This window comes from Trypanosoma cruzi, genomic scaffold (assembly GCF_000209065.1).
Source record: "Trypanosoma cruzi strain CL Brener 1047053516417 genomic scaffold, whole genome shotgun sequence".
Classification (NCBI taxonomy): Eukaryota; Euglenozoa; class Kinetoplastea; order Trypanosomatida; family Trypanosomatidae; genus Trypanosoma; species Trypanosoma cruzi.
In genome coordinates this window covers 20,137-39,293 of record NW_001849344.1, presented here as the reverse complement: position 1 = coordinate 39,293, position 19,157 = coordinate 20,137, and the positions used below count along the sequence as shown (strand labels likewise).

General features: G+C 52.1%; 7 protein-coding genes and 6 non-coding genes across 13 annotated transcripts, besides 11 other annotated features; all 13 read left to right on the top strand.

The window, feature by feature from the left end:
• On the top strand, positions 1 to 554 carry Tc00.1047053509715.150 (uncharacterized protein; the record flags this gene model as incomplete). Its single annotated transcript, XM_808362.1, has 1 exon — positions 1 to 554. A coding segment is annotated over one exon (554 nt), but the record flags the coding sequence as incomplete, so codon positions are not given.
• Positions 1 to 19,157: part of a sequence feature (heterozygous, non-Esmeraldo-like haplotype) that runs on past the window's edge.
• Positions 1,015 to 1,866, top strand: Tc00.1047053509715.140 (hypothetical protein, conserved; the record flags this gene model as incomplete). Its single annotated transcript, XM_808361.1, has 1 exon — positions 1,015 to 1,866. The coding sequence occupies one exon, from the start codon at positions 1,015 to 1,017 to the stop codon at positions 1,864 to 1,866; it is 852 nt and encodes a 283-aa protein (XP_813454.1).
• On the top strand, positions 2,012 to 3,616 carry Tc00.1047053509715.130 (hypothetical protein, conserved; the record flags this gene model as incomplete). The annotated part of the gene is made up of 1 exon (XM_808360.1): positions 2,012 to 3,616. The coding sequence occupies one exon, from the start codon at positions 2,012 to 2,014 to the stop codon at positions 3,614 to 3,616; it is 1,605 nt and encodes a 534-aa protein (XP_813453.1).
• Positions 4,067 to 4,135, top strand: Tc00.1047053509715.126. The gene has a single exon (XR_008255625.1). It is a non-coding gene; the product is annotated as an H/ACA snoRNA, TC8C2H1 (small nucleolar RNA).
• Positions 4,169 to 4,261, top strand: Tc00.1047053509715.125. The gene has a single exon (XR_008255624.1). It is a non-coding gene; the product is annotated as a C/D small nucleolar RNA (snoRNA), TB8C2C1 (small nucleolar RNA).
• Tc00.1047053509715.124 lies at positions 4,453 to 4,521 on the top strand. The gene has a single exon (XR_008255623.1). It is a non-coding gene; the product is annotated as an H/ACA snoRNA, TC8C2H1 (small nucleolar RNA).
• On the top strand, positions 4,555 to 4,647 carry Tc00.1047053509715.123. The gene has a single exon (XR_008255622.1). It is a non-coding gene; the product is annotated as a C/D small nucleolar RNA (snoRNA), TB8C2C1 (small nucleolar RNA).
• Tc00.1047053509715.122 lies at positions 4,839 to 4,907 on the top strand. The gene has a single exon (XR_008255621.1). It is a non-coding gene; the product is annotated as an H/ACA snoRNA, TC8C2H1 (small nucleolar RNA).
• On the top strand, positions 4,941 to 5,033 carry Tc00.1047053509715.121. The gene has a single exon (XR_008255620.1). It is a non-coding gene; the product is annotated as a C/D small nucleolar RNA (snoRNA), TB8C2C1 (small nucleolar RNA).
• Tc00.1047053509715.120 (phosphatidylinositol-4-phosphate 5-Kinase, putative) lies at positions 5,610 to 8,372 on the top strand (the record flags this gene model as incomplete). The annotated part of the gene is made up of 1 exon (XM_808359.1): positions 5,610 to 8,372. One exon carries the CDS (start codon positions 5,610 to 5,612, stop codon positions 8,370 to 8,372), a length of 2,763 nt encoding a protein of 920 aa, XP_813452.1.
• Tc00.1047053509715.104 (protein kinase, putative) lies at positions 8,673 to 12,782 on the top strand (the record flags this gene model as incomplete). Its single annotated transcript, XM_808363.1, has 1 exon — positions 8,673 to 12,782. The coding sequence occupies one exon, from the start codon at positions 8,673 to 8,675 to the stop codon at positions 12,780 to 12,782; it is 4,110 nt and encodes a 1,369-aa protein (XP_813456.1).
• Positions 13,090 to 13,128: a microsatellite.
• Positions 13,142 to 13,182: a microsatellite.
• Positions 13,182 to 14,687, top strand: Tc00.1047053509715.90 (UDP-glucose/GDP-mannose dehydrogenase family, NAD binding domain, putative; the record flags this gene model as incomplete). The annotated part of the gene is made up of 1 exon (XM_808358.1): positions 13,182 to 14,687. The coding sequence occupies one exon, from the start codon at positions 13,182 to 13,184 to the stop codon at positions 14,685 to 14,687; it is 1,506 nt and encodes a 501-aa protein (XP_813451.1).
• Positions 14,699 to 14,734: a microsatellite.
• Positions 14,810 to 14,900: a sequence feature (GA-rich).
• Positions 14,988 to 15,013: a sequence feature (AT_rich).
• Positions 15,076 to 15,096: a microsatellite.
• Positions 15,205 to 15,228: a microsatellite.
• Positions 15,311 to 15,343: a microsatellite.
• Positions 15,441 to 15,481: a microsatellite.
• Positions 15,568 to 18,582, top strand: Tc00.1047053509715.80 (hypothetical protein, conserved; the record flags this gene model as incomplete). The annotated part of the gene is made up of 1 exon (XM_808357.1): positions 15,568 to 18,582. The coding sequence occupies one exon, from the start codon at positions 15,568 to 15,570 to the stop codon at positions 18,580 to 18,582; it is 3,015 nt and encodes a 1,004-aa protein (XP_813450.1).
• Positions 18,630 to 18,655: a microsatellite.

Genomic DNA, 19,157 nt, shown 5'->3' with positions numbered 1-19,157 from the left:
TCACACAAGTGAGTGTGATGGGTGGCAGCTTATGGAACTCATTGCCGTACTTTCGTGCACACGGGGAGTTTGACAAGGAGCTCCTCGCCCTGTTCAATCGCAACGAGGATGACATCCAAGACAACTTCATGCAACGGCGTGGAACGCGCGGCGACGAGGATGACGTTGACGACGATCGTGACTACGCGTTGGGGGAGGAGGCGTCCGTCATGGCACGGAGACGGGCAGAGATGTTGCTTCGTCGCGACGTTGTGAAGTTGTGGGACAACTCACACCTCACCATCTGGAGGCCGGGGCTCCTGCAGCGAGACAACCTACAGCTTGTGGAAAAAATACTCGGGGTTTTCACCTCTCGGGTTGATGTAAAGCACTTGGCGGAGGCTATTTTGGAGGACATCATTGCCTCGTTGGAGGATGAGCGTGGGTTCAACGAGGTGGGCACCGCCAAAGTCATCGGCGGGAATAATGTGGTGGTGCGGGCCAAAATGAAGGAAGCGGAGATGGAGTGGAGTTGGCACGGCAAACGCATCGTGACCACCTCTGCAGACTCCTGAATGAGAAAAACGGGAGGTAATGGTTTTCTTTGCGCGAGTTGTGGCATTTCCTCCGCTGCCGTTGCGCGTGCGAGTGCTCGTGCAGATTTACCCTCGTCTTTTTTTTCTTCCTGTAAGAAGAAATGTCATTTATACGCCGTTTGTGTTTCTTTTTTTTTTCTTTTTTTCTCTCTCTGTGTGGGCTGCTGCTGCTGCTGCGAATTCAGAGAATATGGATGAATGAGAGGGATGTAGCGCGTGGTTCTTTTTCTTTATTTGTGTTTCTTCGTGCGGTGAATGGAGGAAGGGCATGATGCATGCCTGTGTGGCGAGGGAAATGTGTAATATGATGTGTGCATGTTGGCCTCTGGTGTACTGGGAATTTTATTTTGTGGCCAGCTACGTTATTTGCACCCCTCCACAAACACGCACCGCACTTTTCTTATCTTTTATTTTTATCTTTTTTTTTTTGTCTTTATGAATGTTTCCTTCAGGACACACGCAATTCTTTTTTCTCCACTTCACTTTTTCCCACATGGCGAATGCCGGTGATGCGCAGGAGGTGAGTCCGGTGCGGCTGGTGGAGGGCGATGTGTTGGAGCGGGAACATGTGCTGAAGGTGTATGACGCCATTGCGTCTCACTTCTCGTCAACACGGTACAAGGCGTGGCCCAAAGTACAGGCTTTCATTGAGTCCCTTCCAAAGTACTCTTTGGTGGCTGACGTCGGCTGTGGGAACGGGAAGTACTTCACCTGTGCGCAGTGCTACCGGAAGGCAACCGTGACACACATCGATGACGTGGGGGTGACGGTTGAGGCCGACGATTTGGAGGACGCATGCCGTTACGTTGTGGGCATTGACTTGAGTGAGGGACTCCTACGACTGGCACAAGAACAACAAAAGAAATTGGCTTCAGCGAGTCAAGTTATTAGTCGCACAGACCTTCTGCGCGCTGATGGCCGTCGCACCGCACTCCGCGGTGGAGTCTTCGATGCCGTCATTAGCATCGCAGTCATTCATCACCTCGCCACACAAGCGGGACGGGTGGAGGCCATCCGGGAATTACTTCGCCTTGTGCGGCCCGACGGTCTTGTGCTGATCAGCGTGTGGGCGAAAGAGCAGCCGAGAAAGCGGTCCAGAAATGACGAGGCGGATGTTCTCATCCCATGGGAGATGCACGAGAAATACGACAAGGAGAAGCGTGTGTACCAGCGTTACTACCACCTTTTTGTGCAGGGAGAACTGGAGAGTCTTGCTGTGGAGGCGGGCGCATCGGTGCGGGAGTCGTACTACGACAAGGAGAATTGGTGTGTCATTCTCACCCCGACTTGAGGCAATCGCAAGAGATCTATGATGTGGTTTGGTGGCGCGTCACAGATGTGCGTGGCGAATAAACTCCTCAGCGGGGGTATGAGGTGCAGCTTTACTTTCTCTCTCATCTTTTTTTTTGTGTGTGCTACGCCTAGTCTCTAATTAGATGCGGAAGAACAACCGCAGGACGGAGGCGCAAGCGGCACTGATTGTGTCGCCTGAATGGCTAGATCGTACCGCGGACGCCATTGCCTCACGCAACGGTGTGCTGCTGACGGACTGCGTCACCATCGCGGAGGAGGGCGAGGCGACAGAGCTGCCGAGTGCGGCGGTGCTCAAGAACATTGAGGCGGCGGTGGAGGACCTGCGCTGCACCCTCATGGAGCGGGTGGAGTCGTCTCATTCGAGGCACCGCGGAACACCCGGCTGCTGCGCGGATGACGTGAAGGAACGGCAGCTGTACGTCGATGTGTTGGTGCGTGTAGCCGTCACCGGGGCACTCGCGCGCTACCAACGCATGGAGCCACAGAGCGGTCATAGCAACGGCGCCGGCGAGGGCAACAGCGGCGGCGAAAAGCCACCGCAACGGTACTTTGACACACTTGCACGGGGCATGCTGCACGTATTTGAGGCGTTTCAGGAGGTGCACTCCATGCAGCGCAGTCACTATACGCCACGGCGACGCGGCGGCAGCACCGTTGGCACCGTTGGCTGGGACACGCTGCTGCTACTTCACTTTGTGCACCGCATCCCGCGGGTTGCACGTGATGCTAGCGAGCACGTTATTGATGAGGCCACTGGGCAAATTGTGAGGAGTTGGCGCAAACTGTTGCTTTCGTTACAGACAGCGGACCCACAAGAGTCGCCAGAGCACTCCCGTCGCCGGGGCGCCCTTGCAGTCTGCAACGGCCTGTTGAGTATTCTTTTTCATCGCTACAACACACACCAGTGTCGCATCCTTGTCAACTCGGTCGCACAGTCGGAAAAAATAGCAGAGTCGACAGGCGACTGGGGCAAATCCATCTTGCGGCCTGCGCAGCACATGATTGCCGAGGTGGTAAACTTCTGCTACTACAAGGGACGTATAATGTTGTACGACCACCGCTTCGAGGATGCATACGATGCGCTGCGGAAGGCTTATTATCTCCTCCCGCCACCAGGTGAGGGCACGGAAGTGCAGCAGCGTAACAAACAGCGGGTTCGTTTTTACCTCACGGTGGCTGGTGTAGTTCACGGCAAAGTGGTGCCGGAAGAAATCCTGAGGACAGACGACCTCATCGCCTTCGTCTTTATGCCAATTTTTTTGGCTGTGCAACGGGGCGACCCACACGCCTTTGCAAACGCCGTCGACGCATTTGGCACGCTTCTTCGAAAGCGCGGGGTGTTTTTCCTTTTGCAGCGAGCAAAACTCTACTGCTTTCTCGTGCTGCTCGCCCGCACGCGGACCGCACTCGGGATGTGCAGCGGCGTTGACAACAGCCGCGTCCCTCTCCCTGTCCTCACGGCAGCGTACGCCCACGTCGTGGATGAGGGGAGGAAAGCAGCCACGGCGCAGACGGGTGCAGCGGGATCAAACCAGAAGCGTCCCAAAAGACACCGAGAGGAGAACGATGAGAACAAAACATCCGTGATGACGGACGACGAAATGACATGGTGGACGGCAAAACTAATCGCCAGCGGCCTTGTGCGTGGTTACATCTCGTACGAGCACAAAACCATCGTTCTCTCGCGGCAAACCCCCTTCCCCACACTGGGGATAGCACCACCGTAGATAGACGTCCTCCCGTACGCAATGAGAGGACGGGGAAAGGAAAGTGCGTGAATGGGCCACGAGCGAAGGAGAATGCAAGAAGAGGGAAAATAAACTACATATATATATTTAAAGGAAAAAAAGCGAGCAACAACGACAATAAATGAGATTGGGGGGAAAAGGGGGTTAGGGACTAAAATTGACCCTCCAGTGACACCGCCAGTTTCTTTACTCAACCTCCTCATTTCCTTGCATCTCTCTCTCTTACTGTTGTGTTTGTCTTCTTTCTCTCTCTCAAGGGCAATTTCAAGGCTAAACGGTCTCACCCCTTTATTCTCACGGTTCTACTTGTTTTTGGTTGGTGCGGAACGCGTAAAAACAGCACAAAACGAAAAGGGAAATTTACATGGATACGCAAAAAGGGCCAACGCAACACGCATTCTCCCGCCCAACAGTATTATTATTAGACACCACCTGCACTTCGCTCGTCTCGCTCCCTTTCTCGTGAGCGTGTGGACGATGAACGGTGAAGGGAGAGCAGCGCGCAGTGTGCTGGGCCCCGTTGGCCGGAATGTGCAATGATGTCTACGAGAACAAGCATATGTCCGAGGGATCCCCGCATACGGGTCCACATGAGAGCATTACTCGAGTCCTTGAAAGCTGAGTCGCACCCCTTCTATTCTCCCCACTGCAAAGTTGTTTGTCCTCATGCATGACTGAATGACCCACATGATGCACAATATATACATCGCCCGGGGGAGCTTTGGCTCCTCTTGCCGAGATGCCGTGAGCGAGCTTTGTTAAGCGTCATCCGCTGACATCCTGCCCTGATTCCCAACAGTATTATTATTAGACACCACCTGCACTTCGCTCGTCTCGCTCCCTTTCTCGTGAGCGTCTGGACGATGGATGGTGAAGGGAGAGCAGCGCGCAGTGTGCTGGGCCCCGTTGGCCGGAATGTGCAATGATGTCTACGAGAACAAGCATATGTCCGAGGGATCCCCGCATACGGGTCCACATGAGAGCATTACTCGAGTCCTTGAAAGCTGAGTCGCACCCCTTCTATTCTCCCCACTGCAAAGTTGTTTGTCCTCATGCATGACTGAATGACCCACATGATGCACAATATATACATCGCCCGGGGGAGCTTTGGCTCCTCTTGCCGAGATGCCGTGAGCGAGCTTTGTTAAGCGTCATCCGCTGACATCCTGCCCTGATTCCCAACAGTATTATTATTAGACACCACCTGCACTTCGCTCGTCTCGCTCCCTTTCTCGTGAGCGTGTGGACGATGAACGGTGAAGGGAGAGCAGCGCGCAGTGTGCTGGGCCCCGTTGGCCGGAATGTGCAATGATGTCTACGAGAACAAGCATATGTCCGAGGGATCCCCGCATACGGGTCCACATGAGAGCATTACTCGAGTCCTTGAAAGCTGAGTCGCACCCCTTCTATTCTCCCCACTGCAAAGTTGTTTGTCCTCATGCATGACTGAATGACCCACATGATTTTTCTTTTTTTCTATTGGCAAGATAAAACTTATGGCTACACCTTATGTAGCGCTGGTAGGCGAGGAATGGAATTAGGTAGCGGTAACAGGCCCCGTTTCTTTTGGGCAGCGTTGATAAGTGGCTCCGTTTTTTGCCCTTCCTGTCCTTTTGCTGTTTTCCTATTGAATGGTACTTGGCACTGGCACAATGTTGAGGTGGCCGGCTGTGCACATGATGAGTCCTAAATCGACCAATAATCTGATACATGGGCATGTCTCATGTATGTTGACAATTTTTAGCAGTAATTCAAACTGAGACTAACTTCTTCTTTATTAACCACATTTTTTTTTTTGTTTCCTAGATTTTCTTTTTGCCTTATGTTGGTTAACTTTTTTTTTTTGTTATTCTTAGTATTTTGTTGATCTTCTCTTGTGGGTTGGCTATTTTCTATTATTATTGGTTTAACTTTAAAAAAAACTTTCTGTCTTTTTCTCTCTCTATGTTTGTAATGACAGAAGGTGTGTAAAATGACCCGAGATGGGATGCTATTACCCTTGTTGTTTGGCAAGTGGGAGGAATTTTTTGAACTTTCTTCTTCGGTGTATGATGTGGCCTCTGGCGCTCGTTCTAGAGAGGCGTGTCTTTATTATGACGAGGAGGCCCGGCCTATGAGTGGACATGCCGTACTGCTTAGCTCACATGTAATTCTTACCGAATCTTTGGGGGGGAAAGTGTTGTTCTGGGTGGAGTTTGCGTCTGTGAGAGGGATGCGTTGCACGGAGCGGCTGCTTCTGCCCGGGAAATCTTTTGGCTGCCCGACAAGTGAGAATGAGCCTCCAAACTTTGAGGATGAGAGCCCCGGGACCGCAACGGTGGCACAGAAGATTGTTTCGTTGGATATTTTTGTTGAGGGTGCCGCTGTCTCGCTGAGAATGAAGGGGTCGGAGGGGGAGCAGTTTGCTCGCGCCGCACTGATTCTTTGGCGGATGAATCACGGCGAGATGGAGGCGGTGACGGCACCCTTGTATTATCCTGGCGATGCCGTTTATGCATTGGCAGGGGCGCCTGTTCGTTTGTCTGCAACAGTTGTGCAATGCGTGACTGTTGAAAAGAGCTGCCCGTTTGCAAGCGGAGAGGCGGTGGATATCGTCATGCTGAATGAGAGGGAAATATGCATCGCACGGCGACCACGGACGGCGGTCACTCTTTGGCGCGACTTAAACCTAAGTGGTTCGGAGGAAATGGAGCTGCTGCCAGTTGACAGTTTGTCTGCGTTGGTGGCCCCATGGGGCAACACTGTGAGGCTTGTGGGGCGCCGGGGCGATGTGTGGCTGCTCGAGACCTCTGACCCCGCCACCGACGTCACCGTGCGTTACGCATTGCAGCGGCTCACCGAGTTGTTTCTGTTGGGAATGTTGCGTTCGCAACGGTTCTGCGCCGTCACCGCTGAGCCTTGCCGCGGACTCCGGTACTTTGATCTCACCGCGTTGTACCACCAGTATTGTGCAATGGATGCGGAGGGGGCCGGCTATATTCTCTGCTCCTCTCTGGAGGCGGCCATGGGACCACTTCTCGCGTGCGACTCGCGACTGGTTCAGGCGATGCGCTGCGATGACGTTGGTGATGCGGGGGCGGACGCCAGCGGCAAGGTGAGTCTGCCCATGTACCTGAATCACATGCGGGTTATGCTTCAAGGGAGCGTCTCGGAGCGGGCCGAAATTGCCTTCCGGTCCTTTGGGGGTGGCATGTGCCGTGATGCAACGATGGACCCGACAGAAAGGAATGGAGAAGGGGAAGGGAAGACACAAGAACGAGGCCTCGTTCGTTTGACGGACTTTAAACTCATCGCACGTGACATTCTTTTTGGCCTGTCCTACAAGTCTTCAATCGACGATGAATCCGTCAAAGACACCGTCGACAACATCGTGGAGGCGGTCTATGGCAACTGCAACAAGATAGTCGAAACGATGTCATTCCCAGATTTCCTGCAGGCGTACACTCTTCTTATGGAATTGCCAGGACAGGATAAAATGAAGGGGTGCAATATGCCACACGTGTGCGGCACGCCGCATCCGCTTCTAGGTTTTGGCTCAGCACATTGGGTGCTACTCACGTACGTCATGACGGGAGTGGAATTATCGGTTCGTGCCGCAGCGGAGGCATCGGAATGCGGTGAGAAGAACACATTTGAACTTACAAAAGGGACACCAACCATCGCTGGTGTCAGTTTCGTCTCAAACTCCAGCCCCACTGGTGGAGCACCGAGCTTTTTCCGCAAGCACATCTCCTCTTTCCAGAGTGACCGCGTGGCGTTCACAGACTACAGACCACTTCTTTTCGCTTCCGTTCGAATGCGTCTTGGAATTCATGTAGACACGTTCTTGGATGCTTTAGGCATCAGTGCGCTGCGTGCCCGCCTGCTATTGGGGCACTTTTGCGCCCCTAGATTCCTTAGAAGCAGCGGCCGCAGTGGGGCTTTGCTGCTCAGAAGTCATGATGATCGCTTTATCCTGAAGCGTGTCACAATCACCGAGTCTCGAACTCTGCGCAGCCTGCTCCCCGTGTACGTTGACCACCTTGACCGTTACCCCCACTCCCTCCTGCCGCGGTACGCTGGTCTTTACGCGTTGTGGAGGGGAAGTGAAAAGAACTCCTTTGTCGTCACCGAAAATGTCTTCGCATTTGCCCAATTCTCCATCACAGAGGTGTACGACCTCAAAGGCTCCACCACGCACCGCACCACCACCGCAGAGGATCGCAGGCATGGCGCTGCAGGAAAAGACAACGACTTTTTGGCAAGCAAAAAACGTCTTCGTGTCTCCTCGGAGGCACGGAAGGCGCTGCTGGCACAGTTGGAGGTGGATACACAACTGCTGGAGCGGGCAAACAGACTCGACTACAGCCTTCTTGTGGGTATACACAGTGGCAAAGGAGACTGGGCGTCGTCAAAGGAAGCAGTGGAGCTTTCATTACGCCAACGGCGACGGATGGCAGATCTGGTTGCTACTATTGACGCGCAGCCAGAACGGGTGTCGACGGATGAATTCAAAGAGAATAAAAAGAGTGACAATGTGTTCCACGCGTACTATGGCGGTGTGTCGTCCTTTGACGGGTCCGAGGTGTATTACTTGGGCATTGTGGACTGCCTCACAACCTATGGCCTAAAGAAGGTCGGCGAGCACTACGGCAAGTCGGTGCTCCTGCAGGATATGAAAGAAATCAGTTGTGTTCCGCCGCCGGACTACCGTTCACGATTTATGAACTTTATGCGTTCGATTATTGATGATTGACGCACAGACTGGCGTAAAAATAGCACGTACTTTTTTTATCGATATATATATTTAATTTTTCTTTCTCTATAGTCATTTTATAAGCTTTTTTACATTTGTTGTTTTGCAGCTGTTTTTTTTTTATTTATTTCCTCCTTCACGCTTTCTCTTTCTGTACTTATTTGTCTTTGCGTGTGAATGAGTTTGTGTTTTGGTGCTTATGGCGTCAATTTGAAGTGAGTTTGGCTTTGTTTTTTCTTTGTTTTTTATTTTGCGTTTGTTTGCACTTTATCTTTGCGACGTGTAGGGTGGAAATAAGCAATGAAAGAGACACGAGGACATTGTGGGATGCGTGCCGTTGCGGGAGAGGATGGGGTGCGGGGGGATGCCAGTTCTTCTCTCTCTCCGTGCCTTTGCGACGCTTTTTGCAGGCTGGACGTTGCGGAGGCGGCGAGGCTGCTCCAATGCACCGCGGCTACTCTGAGACGAGGAGGGGCGCTGCACTGGAGAGAATGTACATTGAAAAATGTCTCCAATTCATTGTTATGTGCGTATATTGTTGCTCCTCGACCCACCATTGGGGCCTTTGCTTCACAGGAGGGGAGCGAGGAGACTGCGTGCCGAAAGTTGTTGAAAATTACTACATGCGCAGGCTGTGCCATGGCGGAGATGTGTTTATTACCGGCTGCCAGCAGCTCTGCTGCAGCAGATTTGGTTAGAGAAATGATGTCAGGTCTGCCGTGGCCGCCATTGACGGCGAAAGCTTCACGGCTCTTTTGGAGCTGCTCTTCATGGCGGTGTTGCCTTCTTCATCGTCGCCTTATGGTGCCGGCTCGAGAAGAGGAGGAAGAAGGGGTGATCGGGCCAGCTGCTTGTCGCATGGCGGCATTTAGTGGTGTCGAAATGTCGGTTCTTCTCTCCGCCCTCAATATTAACGGATGTGAGAAAACGCGATTGGTGTTGTCAAAGCGGTCCGGTGAGTTTGATGCGCGGTTCGGCGTTGGTGGGGATGAAGTTAGGGAAAAGGTGTATCCAATTTTGCTTGGGCAGTTGATTGAAGTCCACAGGGCGAATACCGTACGTTCTTTCATTCGCGTGGAAAAAGGGCGGAAGGACGATCACGGCGAACATCGTGATGAAGATGTTTACAAAGGCAGCTTACTTGTGTCTCCATTGGCTATGATGTCGAGAGGCACTGCGGCGAGGCGCACACACGTCGTCCATTCTCTGCTTCTTTTACACGCTGTGTTTTCTATTCGATCGTTGTCTTTCTCGGTCTCTGTGAAGAGATGCGCCGGAGAGGAGTTAGCCGCGGCTACAGTGTCGGCGCTGCTCCGCCAAGACGCAGGTGCAGCGGATATTCTTCTTTCAGTGTTAGCGCGTACCTGCGAGACTACGGGGTCTGTTCACTTTGTAGTCTTCTGGCGTGCCGCGTTCTTATCGGCGGCAAATGAACCCTCAGAGACGGCGGCGTGGCTCCTTGCAGGCCTTGCACGCAGCATTGAAAAACACGTTTTGGTGAAGGGTGCTGCTGCTGGGTCGCATTTCTTCCTGGCCGCTGTTGACGCCGTCTTTGAGAGCATCGTTCCCGCGATGGCAGCAATACTTTCCTCCTTTTTGGCTTCTGTCGTGGGTGACGCCGAACACCGCTTGAGAGATTTGTGTGCGCGTGGATTCGTCGAGGTGTGGAGCGCTTTTGTGCGCGCTCCCCCCCAATGCGTCGGGAGGATGCTCGAGAGTTTCCTCCGCGATACAATGCTGAAAAGTAACGACTCGGAGCATAATACTGCCGCGGCGCGTGCTACAATGACTTTGCGGAAATCTCTTGAGGTGTATTATGTCTCCGTGATGGAGCGGCGGTTTGTTATGGGAGGGGAATGCGTGACTGCTTGGCCCTCGTCGTCTGCATGGTGGCCGGAGGTGGCGGGGATCGATTATCATGAGCACTGCGTCCGGGTGCTGCAACATATTTTTGCTTTAAGCGATTACGTCTCCCATGCTGATTTCATCTGCCTTCTCCAGCGTGATGGGATGAGGTGCGGCAAACACCCAGCAGCCTTTTTTTTGGAGGGAACCGAAGGACTATGCGCGCGTCTTTTTTCGATGCAGCCTGACGAGTTTGCGAGGGAGCAAATAATAGAGCTTCAGCGAGTGGCGTCACAGATCATTGCGGTCTCCGCAAAAACAATTTGCACGAGTCCTGGACGGGACGTTTTTGCCCCACCGTTTGGAGGATCCTCCGGTCAATACGCGACGACGTACACGCGCCTGCTTTACTTCTGTCTTGTAGAGAGGATGCATCAGCTCCAGTCTTTAAGCCATCCGTGCGTCCAGGCGTTGTTGCGGGCGCTGCGGTCTCTCATTGTTTTGGAAAAGGAGGCCTACAGCACGGCCGTGCAACTGTCAATTTCCATTACGCTGAGCTGCATGCTGCCGAATGCTGCTGTTATGGGCGAGTTGGCCGGTGAGGCACGGGCGCCATCAAGGGCGTTACTGTCTGCAGTCCGAGACATGAATTTGACGCCAGCGTTAACTCCACTCGCCTCTTCCCTGAAAGACTTGTTGGACAACCGTGTCAACATCAGCAGCGGTGTGGGGACGAAAGGCGTCAAGGACACCGTGAAGCCTTTTATACCCAAACTTCCACTTGCGGCTTTGCCCCTGCCGCAGTACTACACTTCCAACGGGGCGATGACTGTCGTGGAGGCTGGAGGGGTGCGACCGACGGTAGTTGTCAGTGAACCGACACCGCTGTTACCGCCGTTGGAAATTACCTCACCCTCGCAAAAGCTGCATTTGGGAGACGGCTTTTCTGTGATCACCAGCACTTCAAGGGGGCAAGGACGGATGACCGCACTGGACGATCCGGCATCGCTGGCGGAAGTGCTGCTCTTACTCTGCTGCTTGTTACCCGGACGCAGTAGTGGGATGATAAGCCAGTCCGGCCTTGTGGCTGCTCGCGAAATCGCAAAAAACCAAACGAAGCGGCCTCAATTGGACTCCGTTTGCTGGAATGTTCCTCTTGTACGCGTCCTTCGTAAGTTGGAGGAGTTCATGCGTTGCCCGGCGAACAAAACCTCCGTTCAGTTCTTTGATGAACTTGTCACAAGAGAGATGCAGACGAGCCCTGTGTGGATTGGGGTGGATGTGCTGCGGCGACTGCTGTTACCGCAGCCAAAATTACTTGAGGGGATAATCATAACACGACGAATCGGCGCAGGCAGTTATGGCTCAGTCTTTGCCGCAACACACTCTTGTTGTGATCCAGTCTCTTTGTGTCAGCACAAGTTGAACTTGGTGGATTCTGCACAGTCTCTTGCACTGAAGATGGTCTCTATCAACCGGCCCGAGATGGAGGATGAATGTTTTGCATTGGTGAGCTGCCACACAGAGGTGACCGCTCTACTTCACCTTCAATGGCATCCACACATCTGCGAACTTCTCTTCTTTGGTTGTACCGCTTCACACTATGTTCTTGCAATGCCGCTATATGAGGGCGGCTCACTTCGCGAATGGCGAGTGATGAGAAGTGGCTTTCCTGTCGGTGATAAAGTGAAGGAGGGTTGTTTTGGCGCCTCAAGGGGATTGGTCTCGGATTCCATGACACATTTGTCTGGAGGTGGCATCCTTTCGGTGTGTGGACCCATCTTTGCACAGATTCTCGAGACAGTTGAGTTCATGCATGCTCGTGGCATACGCCACAATGACCTCAAGGCAGACAACATTCTCATCGAGAGTTTCCGGGTGGCGTCGTCATCCCCTGTCACAGTGCCTAATGCGGAGGAGGAAAAGAAGGGCACGCGTGGGATCTACAGGGGAACCGATGAGCCGGAAATCTGTGTTCCCATTGCCATCCGAATTTGTGACTTTGGTGTAAGCGAGTTGGTTGGGGAGGAAATGGTTGCCGTGCGGAGCGCCAACAAATCCGCTGCTGATGGCAGGGCGTGTCGCAGGGCTCCCACGAGGGGGACGGAGGCGGTGCAGGCGCCGGAGAGACTCTTATTGTTGAGCGCCACATTTACTGACGGAAAATGCCATGATGAGGCCGCACCTTCGGCTGCCTCATCTGCCCTTCCCGCATCGTCTGGTTTAGGCCATGTGAAAAGAGAACTCGCAGCGGATATTTGGGCCTGCGGATGTTTGCTTTACGAACTTTTGACAGGCGTCATGCTATTTGGGGGAGCAAATCTTGGCCGACTGTTTTTTCTCGCGGCCGAATTGCAGGATGGCAGGCGCACTTTGCACGAGGTTCTGCAGCCGCATCAAAAACATGCTCTTGACACCGTGGGGCCTGGAGTCACAGAATTTTTGCTGCGGCTTCTGGCCGTGGACCCCGCGGAGCGACCCAGTGCTTCTGAGGCTCGACAGTTGTGGGAGCAGATCAGGAAAGCACAGGGCGGATGCCGCGTGAAATGCGACAAGAAGAGGTGAAACCTCCGAAATTGTGAGTGGCAACGTTATTATTGGCACTTGTCTTTTTTTTTTTTTTTTTTGTGCCGTATTGTTGTGGTGCGTGAGCGAGATAGAGAGAGAGAGTGTGTGTGTGTGTGCCACAGAACTTTTTTTTTTCTTCTTTCTTTTGGCTCGCCACTGCCAGTGCGAAGATACGTATCTATCTATATAGATATACATTTTGCGTGGTACCGCTTAGGGAGAGAGGAATTTTATTGTGGGAAAGCGAAAACAACAACAACAACACAAATAAAAGGGGGAAAAAAAAGTATAAAAAAACGGAGGTAAACAAAAAAACAAACAAACAAACAAACAAACAAACAAAAGACAACAACACGAAAAAAAAAAAAAAAAAGAAAAAGAAAAAAGAAAAGAGAAATGCCTGAGCCTCGCCAACTGAAAATTGTTTGCATTGGCGCCGGGTATGTCGGTGGCCCGACGATGGCAATTATCGCCAAGCAGTGCCCAGACTTCACTGTGTATGTGATGGACATCTCTGAGGAGAGGATCGCTGCGTGGAATGCCCCCATCTCTTCCCCAGGGGAAAATTCAGGACTGCCCATCTACGAGCCTGGGCTGGCCGAAATTGTGTACGAAGTACGCGACAAGAATCTTTTTTTTACCTGCGACAGGAACTGCATGAAGGGGGCTGATGTGATCTTTGTGGCGGTTAATACCCCAACGAAGGAGAATGGCGTCGGTGAGGGGTTTGCTGCGGATCTCACGTACGTCGAAAATTGTGCACGTCTCATTGGGGAGACCGTTGTCGAGGGTCATTACGTCGTGGTTGAGAAGTCCACAGTGCCGGTGCGTTGCAGCATTTCCATTCGCCGCATCCTCAGCGCCCACAGGAAGAGCGACAAGGTTTCCTTCTCCATCATCAGCAACCCGGAGTTTCTCGCGGAGGGGACGGCAGTCCGGGACCTTCTGGAACCCGACCGTGTACTCATCGGCGGCGATGACGAGGCGTCCATTGAACTGATCTCCTCCATCTACGAGCGATGGGTGGACAAGTCGCGTATTATTTGCACAAATTTGTGGTCCAGCGAACTTTCCAAACTCGTTGCGAACGCGTTTCTGGCTCAGCGCATCTCTTCTATCAACTCCATCACGCCGCTGTGTGAGATGACAGGGGCCGAAATTACGGAGGTGCGCCAGGCTGTCGGCGGCGATAGACGCATTGGAGATCTTTTTCTTAACCCATCGGTTGGTTTTGGTGGCTCATGCTTTCAGAAGGATATTCTTAACCTTGTGTATTTGTGCCAGTCACTCTCCCTCAACGAGACGGCGGAGTATTGGTCGCAGGTTGTAAAGATGAACAACTACCAGAAGGAACGATTTTACCACAAGATTGTCAAGAACTCTTTTGGCACCGTTCGAACAAAAACCATGGCCATCATGGGCTTTGCCTTCAAGAAGGACACCGGGGACACACGTGAAAGCGCTTCCATTTACATTTGTGCGCGACTGCTGGAGGAGGGCGCCATGCTGCGCATTTACGACCCCAAAATAAAGAGGGAGCGGGTGATAATGGAGCTCGAGAACTTCTTTAATACGGAACACCTGCTTAAAAGCTGCACGTACGATCGATTAAAGAGAGATGCGGTGACGCACAGTAGAGAAAGTGTTGAGAATATGTTGAAGAATGTAGTGGTTGTTGATTCTGCCCTGGAGGCGTCCATAAATGCAAGCGCAATTGTTATTTTGACGGAATGGAGCGAGTTTACGACGATGGACTACGCGAGGCTCTATGAGGTGATGAAGAAGCCTGCGATGGTCTTTGACGGCCGTCTTGTCGTCGATGAGAAGAAACTGATGTCAATTGGGTTTGAAGTGTACGCCATTGGCAAGCCGCAGGTATCCAGTCGCGACAGTTTCATTTGAATGAGTCCATTAAAAAAAAAAAAAAAAAAGAAAAACCAAAAACAAAAGAGGGCGGCAGTGATAGGACCTGTTATTTTTACTACTAGTATTAGTAGTGCGGAGGGGAATGAGGGGAGATATGCTCTTCTTCTTCTTCTTCCTCTTCCTCTTCCTCTTCCTCCTCCTCCTCCTCCCCGCTGCTTTTTTTTTTTTTTTTTTTTCTTCTTCTTTTTCCTATTATTACTTTACGAGAGTGACCCACTGACGTTTGTTTGCGGGATAACGTCGGCAATGTTTTCAGGTTTTTCCCTCATTTTTGGCTTTATTTATTTTATTTTATTTTTATTGACACTTGTGGCATCATGTGCTGCAGGGTTCCTTTGTTATTGTTATCGTTGTTTGGCTTTGGATTATTATTATTATTATTATTTTGTGTTTTTTTTCTCTCTCTCTGTTTTTGTCTGTCTGTCCGCCTGCTTGTATTCCTCATGCCCATCCATGGGTTTACTGGGATGACGTCTTCGTTAAATATTTCCTGAAAACAAAACAAAACAAAACAAAAAGAGAAGTGGGGATTGCGTGAAAAGGACGCACGGAAAAATGCACCGACACGTTTATTTGTGATCTTTTCCTTTTCTGTTACCGTTGTTGTTGTTGTTGTTGTTGTTATTGCTATTTTATTATTCCACCTGTATGCACACACGCCACCACACCCCCGGCTGGCGCCTGAGGCTACGCTATTCCCTCCCCCTTTATTTCTCTTTTTTGCGGTGCCTCTCTCTCTCTCCCTCTCTCTCTTTCTTTTTCTCTCTCTCGTTACAAGTGGTGGGATAACGTTGAGACTGGCTTCTTGTGGCGCGCCCCTTCATTGGGTTGGATGCCGCACGGCGGGTAGATCGCAATGGTGGAGGAGGACACCGCCGTGGCAAGGCCTGCCCTGTGGGAGGCAACACCAACGCCCATGGTGGAGTCCTTCCATGCCGCTATTTGGTACATCCTGCGGTACTGCGGGAACGTGATAGATGCCGCGGAGTTGCTCTCGTGGCGAACACTGTTGCAAATCCCCCTACGCGTGACAGCGGGCATGCGCACATCCATCAGAATGGGGGAAGAATTGGAGCTTTTCCTGAGGCTTGCCTTGCGAATACCCACTTGGATGCAGGTGCGACAGATAGAAGAGCAGTACGCTGAGCAAATACATGTTCGGTTGGCGTTGGATCGACTCAGCACAGTTTTTGTGGAAAAACAAAATGATGAGGAGGAAATAAGCCAGGATGACACGTTCCTGCGTATAATGGATGGAAAGGGGGTGGCTAAACTTCTCTTGACGAATAATAGTGAGGACGTAAAGGAGGTACTGCAAACGGCAAGGGTCAGGGAGCTCCGGCAATTGGCTCAGCTCCAGCGAGAGGATGTAAGACGTGGCAAGCGAAAAGAAGAAGGAGAGGTGGATACAAAAGTCTGTCATAATGATTATTGTGATGGTGACACGGTGAACATTAAGTCCGCGGAGGTGGGAACGGACGACTTCACCACAGGCAAGAGCCCTGCAGGTGTGAGGCGATCCCCCACAGGGTTGCCGTCGCGCAAGGAAGACCTCATTCACCACATTCTCGCCATGGATTGCTCTGAGACCTTGTTTGCTGCTACTTGGGACGCGGTTGTCGGGCCCATCTGCCGTGTCCATAAACGACTTAAGGAGAGCGTTTGTCGAGTTTGTGAGTTGCTCCATGTTCTCACATGCCATTGCGGCACCGGTGGCATATTTTCGGTGTTGGGCCGTTTTCATCCGACCCGTCCACTCTCCGCGGCACTTTGGCTTTTGGCGCCGAGGCTTCTATTGCGGCGAGACGTGCGTGTTGTTTGCATGCCGACGCCACCGTGGTGGCAGATAAATGGTGTTTCTGGCGAGGGCCCTTTTTCAGTTTTGGCACCGCTCTGTTTGTTCTCCTCCTCTGGCACCCTCACGAGTTATGTGGGGGCATTGCGACTGCATCAGAAGCTGATTGAGGCCACTGTTGCCAAGGGAGGGAGGGGCGGGGGTCTTGTTTTCGCAATGGCATCTCACAATGCCGTGGAAGATGCTCTCGTTTTGCTGCAACAACAACAGCCACTGGGACGGAAACGAGAGTATCCAGAGGCTAATAATTCCGGAGGTCCGAGTGACCCTGTGTCGTGTGGCAGGATGTGCTCCCAGGAAGCGGGTGCCATAAATAATGAGGGAGGGATCCTCACCGTCGAAGTCATGCTTCAGCGGGGTGGCTTGTTATACGAACATCTTCTTCCTTTTCTTCCAAAGTACGCCTGGTTCGCGTGTGCGGAGCTTCTGGTGCCTCTTCTGCAGTACAAAAAAAGGTACGACTTGGCCAACCAGTGGTTGCAAAGACTTCTGGAGGAGCCCGTGCACATTGTGAAATCGGCATGCGGGGCCGTCACTTTTCCATTCTACTACCGCCCCCAGAAGCGTGGGAAGTGGTGGCACCGAGTGGCCCAGAATCTCGCGCTCCTGGGAAACAAAAAGGCGGCGTTGGAGATTCTTGAGAAACAGCAGCGAGTCTGGCGGCAACACTCATTGACGACACATCATCGTGTCTGCGTAGAGTCATTCAAGAGCCTTCCCGTGACTTTACAGCGTCGCGTTCGTCTTCTCTCTGCCGTGTTTCCGTCGGTGAAGGGCACCAGCCGCGGAGCCCAGAATAGTGTGGCGTTATATAACGCTGTCAACGAGCACCACCGACTCCATTCCTGTCGTCGTTTTGATCGTATTGCCATTGAGAGGACGCTTGCATCTCTGCACTGCTCTCTGCTTCGCTGGACGCCTCTTCCCACTTCCCACACCTGTTTCACCAATCAACTCTTGGTAGCGAAGGAGTTGACCATATACGCCACCCGAGACGCAATGGAGCCAAATCTTTGGGGTGATCCATCTCACTCGATGGCGTCCTGTAGCGTCGAGAAACATGCCCTACGCTGGTTTGGCGCTGGGCCGAGCCAAAACACTGGCTGGCTTGGGCTGCACTGTGAAGGGCGCTGGCTTGCATGTTTGGCGCGTCTTCTTCTGTGGGATGCATATGTTTTTGTTCCAACTCGGGATGGATGTGAAGGGGTGGAGCTGGAGACGACGGCAGCTGGCGTGCCAGATTACATTTGGCTCTCCCCACTACAGGACCACCCCCTTGACCTCATCTCCTCCACGGCTTTCTGCCAGCGGCGTCGACGCATCATCGAGGAGCGGCTGGAGTTCTTTGAGGCGTGTTCCCGAGAGACGCTCATTGAATACGTGAAGCGACGCTGCCGATTGAAGGACACCCCGAATAGTAGCGACTCCAACCCCGTGCGAGATGGGCTGAGTGGCCGCGAAGAGTTGCAGTGTGAAAGTGTGAGCGAGGTGAGCCTGCTGAGCAGCGAAGATGGGGAATTGGTGTTGCTTGGGCAACCGAATCTGCGCCAAGACGAGAGGCAGGAAGATTTACTTCCCTCGTTTTTTTTCCATGACAACGCCTCCGTGTCACAGAAGGTAGATGTTGAGGAGTTGCATTTGCTGAGTCTCCTGCAGGCGATTCCGCAGGTCCCACTGTGCGCTCTTTTGCGCCGCATTTACCTCTCTCCGCCGGAGGAGGGCTACAGCATCTGCTTCTCTGGATTCCCCGACCTCGTCCTGTGGCGTGAGACACCACTCTCCCTCGTTGAGACGGAATTTAAACTTGTGGAGGTGAAGAGTCCAAATGATAGATTGAGTGATAAGCAGATGGCGGCAATTGATGCACTATGCCGGTGCGGATTTGATGTTACTGTGGCTCGCGTCGTGGAAAGTGACCAAACCGCAAAGAGAAAAGGCCCATCCAAGAATCATCGTCTCGTTCCTGACCGCGTGCAGGATGGAGTGTTACTGGATGCTGAGCACGTCCCTGAGTGAGAAGCGGACTCTGTGGGATTCCCCTGAATGAAGTGGAGTGGAGGGAGATATATATATATATATATATATATATTTTGACATTAATATGGATGCATAGCACCACGCGTTGAATCCCCCTTTGTATCTATTCTTCTTGCTGTGGTTTACGGTGATGTTGCTTCTCAGTCTTTTTTCTCTGCTTCATGTGGGGGGGGGGGGTAGGGAGGGGAAGGATTGCCGCACGTTTCTAAACTCATTAATCATGATGTTGTTTGTCGCTTTATCACGCAAAAGCCATTCATGAGGAAGAAGCGGTGGTGAAAATGAGCAAAAATGAAAGAAAAAACGGTGGGTAGGACGCTGCGTTGTTATCGTTGCTTACCAACCGCTTGATTGGGGTGCACATGGAATTATATATTCCGTTCTTTCCTCCACACTCTTACACCGATTCATTTCTTGCTCCTCCCTGTGATATGTTTTGGGGAGGAAGGGCCAGGACACTCTCCGGGCTTATAGTACTTTTCTTTGGCTTTTCGTCTGCTGCCGCCGCCGTTTATTTACTTATTTTTTACTTATTTTCTTTTTTTGCGGTTTCA